The sequence below is a fragment of the Rhodnius prolixus genome, unplaced genomic scaffold (assembly GCF_049639745.1).
Source record: "Rhodnius prolixus isolate KJV_2025 unplaced genomic scaffold, Rpr scaffold_3, whole genome shotgun sequence".
NCBI lineage: Eukaryota > Metazoa > Arthropoda > Insecta > Hemiptera > Reduviidae > Rhodnius > Rhodnius prolixus.
The window spans coordinates 6,126,619-6,132,643 of NW_027411603.1; the positions used below are offsets into that span (position 1 = coordinate 6,126,619).

The window sequence follows — 6,025 nt, forward strand, 5'->3', positions numbered from 1 at the left end:
ATTACAACTATTTGTATTAGATTATTATCACCCAGTTACAAAACTAACACTTTTTTATAAAATCTTATAGACTAAAAATTCCATCTCTATTTATGGAAGTGAACAGAAGGAAGTTTCAGAAAAAATACATTGTAAATCATCCAAGGTTTTTATATTGCTTACTGAAAAAATAAATAATAAATACCACGAACTTGAGTATAAATACAAATTTCCCATTAATAATGAAAACGGAAATATTTGTCACGCCAATGAATAAATTTTTAACTTTCAAACAACCACCTTGTGTGACACCTTCTCGATAAGATAATCTGGGCTATAAGAAATTAGTTAAAATTAATGTATTGAATTTTTTTTTTTTTTTCCGAGAAGTTTATTATTTTTTTTTGTCGTGTTAAAAGTGTCGTGTGTTTAGGCCATTTTTACGCCCTGTTTATGGTGTATATTATGTCAACGGTCGCGCGAACAACCAATAAATATTTGGCTCAAACACATTCCTTACTTTCTATCTTTTCTGGATCCTGGGCTCGAGTATGTTTGAAACAATCTCTCTCTCTCTATATCTCCCTCTGGTTCAACTGACCCACCCACTAAGGGGGCGACAGATTAGTGGGACCTTACAATATTCTTTTACACACTCACACATGTACACACAAATAAAGCTTCTTTTATTTTTTTTTTGCCACTCTATAATTCTTTTTTAGCTTTTAACTTGTAATGTGTAGGCACCTACCATGCTTAATTCTTTTCTCTTTTGCCTTTTTTTTTTTTTTTTTAAACTTTTAAAAATTTCATTTTAAATCCCCTCGCGTGTAGTCACCACAACCAAAAAATGATACAGATAATTTTACTTTAGTGTATGTGTAGTAGGTCCAGCGAGTATGGATTAATAAATCCTGTGTGACCCCTATCAACCACAAAATAAAATAGTAATACTTGGTTTAATGCCCTTCTTTAATATCTATTTAAACTGGGTGAATATATAATAATTTGTCATTATTCACTAAGGATTATCTTCTGTTTTCTTTTTCTCTTTTTGCTTCTGTCATGTTTGCAGTAAGCTTTTTTCCCCTTCGACCATTTTGTATTTATAGTTTATTGCAATTTATAATATACCATGCTTTCATTCGTAGATTAATATTAACACAAAAATTTTATTTATAAAATAGTAAACAATTTATAATCCTATTGGGCTTTACTTCAATTATGAATGTAAAAGTTTTTCAAAAGAAAAACCATTCATATAAATTATTTATTTGTTTTGTGTTTTAACACCATAAGTAGTGGTAAAATGATAATGTAGAATTATCCAATGATAAATTACGGTTTTGACTAACAAAAGTATACTACTTTTACACCGTTGGCCGAGGTGGCCCCAGTTCTCTTAAGTCTTGGCTGCCTCTGCGGATATTCCGGTCTAATAATATTTAGTTGCACAGAAATCCTAACCACTCATAAAATACAAGCGGCGATAGTTTCATTACCTAGTGAACTCTCTTGGTCATTGTCATAGTACGAGGGTCGTTTGAAAAGTCCGTGCAATGCAAAAATAAAAACTACTTAATTTTTTGGGGTAAACCTTTTTTACTTTTCAACATAGTCTCCTTTTAGGCTTATACACTTCGTCCAACGCTGCTCTAGTTTGTTGATCCCTTCCGAATAATAGGATTTGTCCAAGTCTGAAAAATAGCCATTCGTTTCTGCAATCACCTCCTCGTTTGAATAAAATCTTTTTCCCTCCAGCCATTTCTTCATATTGGGGAACAAATAGTAGTCCGAGGGAGCCAAGTCTGGAGAATAGGGGGGATGTGAAACGAATTGGAACCCTATTTCCATTAATTTTGCGACCACAACTGCTGAGGTGTGAGCTGGTGCGTTGTCGTGATGGAAAAGGACTTTTTTATGGGCCAATCGTGGGCGTTTTTCTTGCAGCTCGGTTTTCAAACGGTCCAATAACGATGAATAATATGCACCTGTAATAGTTTTACCCTTTTCCAGATAGTCGATGAGGATTATTCCTTGCGAATCCCAAAAGACAGTCGCCATAATCTTTCCGGCCGAAGGAACGGTCTTCGCCTTTTTTGGCGCAGATTCCCCCTTGGTAACCCATTGTTTTGATTGTTCTTTAGTCTCAGGAGTGTAGTGATGTATCCATGTTTCATCCACAGTGACGAAACGACGCTTAAAGTCCTGCGGATTCTTCTGGAACAGCTGCAAACCGTCCATGCAACACTTCACACGATTTCGTTTTTAGTCAAGCGTGAGCAATCGCGGCACCCATGCTTTGTCATGTCCAAATGTTGATGCAAAATATTATGTACCCGTTCATTCGAGATGCCCACAGCACTAGCAATCTCACGCACCTTCACTCTTCTGTCATTCATCACCATATCATGGATTTTATCAATGATTTCTGGAGTAGTAACCTCAAAGGGCGTCCAGAACGTTCAGCGTCACTTGTGCCCATATGGCCACTCCGAAAATTTTGAAACCACTTATAAACTGTTCTAATCGAAGGTGCAGAGTCACCATAATGTTTATCAAGCTTCTCTTTAGTCTCCTGAGGCGTTTTGCCTTTCATAAAGTAGTGTTTAATCAACACACGAAATTCTTTTTCGTCCATTTTTTGAAAATCACTCGACTTCCTCGATTCAAACGAATGCCAAACACAAAGAAATAGACCGATCTGGCTGAAACTTGGTGGGTGTTCTTCCAAGAGATGCTACTAACTAAACATAACCTCGATACGCGCCAGTAGTGCTATCTCTCTGACTTTGCACGGACTTTTCAAACGACCCTCGTACATACTCGTGTCAGTCAAGTACAGTGTATTGCGCGATTTGGTAATACTGTCGGAATTCCCAGCACCAGCAGACTAAATGATCCTCTTCACGATGACGGATAAATCAAAGAAATGATACAGCTGTAGACCTAACAACTTTTTTAAAATTAAACAACTTGTTAGAGGGGCTGGGATGTCCCGATTTTTTCACAAGTACTGTTTTATTACGATGAAACCGTGTAAAATAGCAGCCAACTATCATTTAGTATATTTTAATTTTTTTTTATAAAAAGAAAGGCTATTTAGTTTTACACATTAAATACTCTTTACAAGAATGGCAAAATTTTTGATTTTATCCTCATGTTAAAAGAGTTAAATCTTTTCATGATTTAAGGAATAAAAAACAAAAAAATATTATACAGCATAAATGTTTATGTATGCTCATCATCATAACCAATCATGTACCTCCAAAAGGAAACTAATGATTATCCAACGAAATACCACAGAAAACTTTACATAATTGATACAATCACGCTTTGTCAGATTTAAGATTTATAGCTTCATTTTTATTGATTTGATTGATGAATTGCCTTTTCTTTCTTTTTCTATTATTATTGTTATTTTATTTTTTTCTTCATCCTTGCGCAGACGAATAATACATAAGTAAGGACCAATCGCAGTTACGAAAAGTGTGTAAGATAGAGAAAATTAGAAGTAAATAACCGAAACCTGTAAATGTAAGTTATTATTTAAGAGGAATATTTGTTAGGTTTGAATTTTCATTTGATACTTTTAAACGATGGGAATCAAATTCTGTATCAAACATAATAGTTTGCGGTCCTGATCTATCGCTCATCTATCTTGGCATATTTATTTTAATTCTGAATTTAATTTATATTGTAAATAATTAAGGGGGTCTTAATTATTGGTTTAAAGATCATAAAGTTAGAGAATGCTCCCTTTAGAACTTGTTAAAGCACTTTAAATATCAATAAATCCTTTCTTATTGTAGTTATGCGAATCGCGAAATAAGTCAAGGGTTTAGGGTTTCAAAATCTGGAGAAAAAAAATATCTTTTTTTTCACTCACATTATGAAAACTTACAAGGCTCTACTTGAATAAAATTCTCATGGTTTTTTTTTCCCCGAAATTTTAATTTTTACTAAATATTTGTTTAGTCCAGGCTCGTAGTAATAAGAATAAGGTTTTTGACTTTTTTTTTTTTTTAAATTGACATTTTGCCAGTTCTGCTTGAAGATGTTCCTCTACAACGTCGGCTAGGTATGTATTTTCAACAAGATGGCTGCCCAGCATATAATGCGAGAATTGTTCGAGGTTACCTGGACAGAAATTTCCATGAAAAGTGCTTAGGGACTCATTGTCCCATCCAATGGCCACCTCGATCTCTGGACTTAACCCCAATGGACTATTTTTTTTTTTTTTTTGTGGGGATATCTAAAAAATAAAGTGTACAGTAACCTTTATCCCGTGGCTTCAGTCGATGATCTGAAACGTCGAATAACTCTAGCCTGCCTAGATCTTGACTTTGCCACCTTAAGTGCTGCTACAAGCAAAGCGTTGGAGTCCAGAGTTTTGGCTTGCCTATCCGTTGATTGTGGCCAGTTTCAACAGATTCTTCCGTCGTTTAAAAAAAAAATGGGTGGAGCATATATAACTCTGGTCACCCTCTGTATATGCTTAAGTTACGTTATCACAACATAATGGGTTAAAGTACTTTTTATGAAAAATATATGTAGATAATTTACTATATACCTTGGTATTTTAGGATGCATTCTTGGAAATAATTTTATTTAATAATTATTATAACCTTTTTTTGTATACCACCCTGAAGGATATTAGATTAATGCACATTATGAAAAATTATATAATAATTTATTTTCTGAAAGCATTTAGAAAGAAAAACGTATCTTTTAGTATGTGTATAATGTAATAAAGGCTATATAGCTAGTGCGGATTATCAAATTACGTTGATGACACCCCATTATCTTCCTTTTTTTCTTCAGGTACCTTACCATCTTCTTCTTCTTCTTCATGTTCTTCCATAGTCTGTGCGCGTGAGAAAGTGAGCAAAGGCGTGCGTATGTTTGACGGAGTATAATTAAGTACCTTTATGAAAGTTCGTGAGACTACAAACCCTTTTTTCCCCTCTCCCCAAACCCCTTTTTCTTTGGGAGTGTTTTTCTTCATAATCTTTTTCTTAAACCGCCCTCTAGGTAACAATAAACCATCTTTCTCACGCCTATTACTTACAATTATCAAATTTTAATTTAGATATAGATCAGTAGTATGCTTTTTATCTGTGCAGGTCGAGTAAAGCTGCGGTTGTGAGAGCCGCCCCCATGTTCTTGGGCAATATAGGCATGAACGAACAATGTTGCGCCCTCCAACTAGCAAGGGTTAATGAAACTCTGAACGGATACAAGAACAATAAGACCACGAAACAAAACAAAAAAGTTAAAAGGCGGAGAAAGCGGGCTGACTGCACAATTTACCAGACAAATGGATTGAAATTCATCTTAACGTTTAGTGGTGGCTGTCATTCTACACATTTAAGAGGTATTTCTTAGCCGACAATACTACAACTCTCTAAGAGGTGGAACATACGTAGCAAATGTATTGGCCACGCTGCATCAATTGTTTAAGACACAAGAATTAGGAACTTCTTTTTTTTTAAAAGTATAAAGTAAGAAACAAAGTACATTATTATTTTCTACAGGGTAGGTGTGATCTATTGGCTTGTTTGATGGCACACTAATTTAAAACTAACATCAACATTTCTATAAAGATACGTGATCATCGTGATCCTACGTGACATCATTTACACATTAATACAGTAATAAAAAATACAAGTAATCAGGCAATATATTTTGTGGTTACAGATTGGAAAAAAAAAAATTTACCTACTTCTCAGCGAATCATATATTAGATCATGCCTTCTCCTTGGGTACGACAGCTGGAAAAAAAAGGTTATTGCACAGTGCTTTGGGTAGATCTGATAAAAAAGAAATCTCGTTTCATAAAGTTTATGATTTATGCTTTGAGTAATTTTTGTGTTATCCTCTCCTCTGGTCTGGAAAGTACCAAAGGTTTTCGTTACAGGAGAAAACAGAGGTAAGATACAGTAATTAGATGATAAAAAAAAAAAAAAAGAATAGAGAAAACAAAACTCATTAATTAGTTTGCAGTAATTGGTAGCTAGGTTGCTTTATTTGTTGTTGGATTCGA

General features: G+C 34.4%; 1 protein-coding gene across 3 annotated transcripts in view; it reads left to right on the forward strand.

The window, feature by feature from the left end:
• LOC141453751 (uncharacterized) overlaps window positions 1–6,025 on the forward strand; it is a 64,591-nt gene that overhangs the window by 51,409 nt on the left and 7,157 nt on the right. For 2 of the 3 annotated variants that reach the window (XR_012458163.1, XM_074127323.1), the window contains one exon: window positions 5,106–5,356. Coding sequence is in view for 1 of the 3 variants with exons in the window: in XM_074127323.1 (XP_073983424.1) it covers window positions 5,106–5,356 (251 nt within the window). In the remaining 2 variants the exon portion in view is untranslated. Of the gene's footprint in view, window positions 1–5,105; window positions 5,357–5,679; window positions 5,912–6,025 lie in introns of those variants that run through there. The other variant, XR_012458162.1, reaches the window with a different exon arrangement.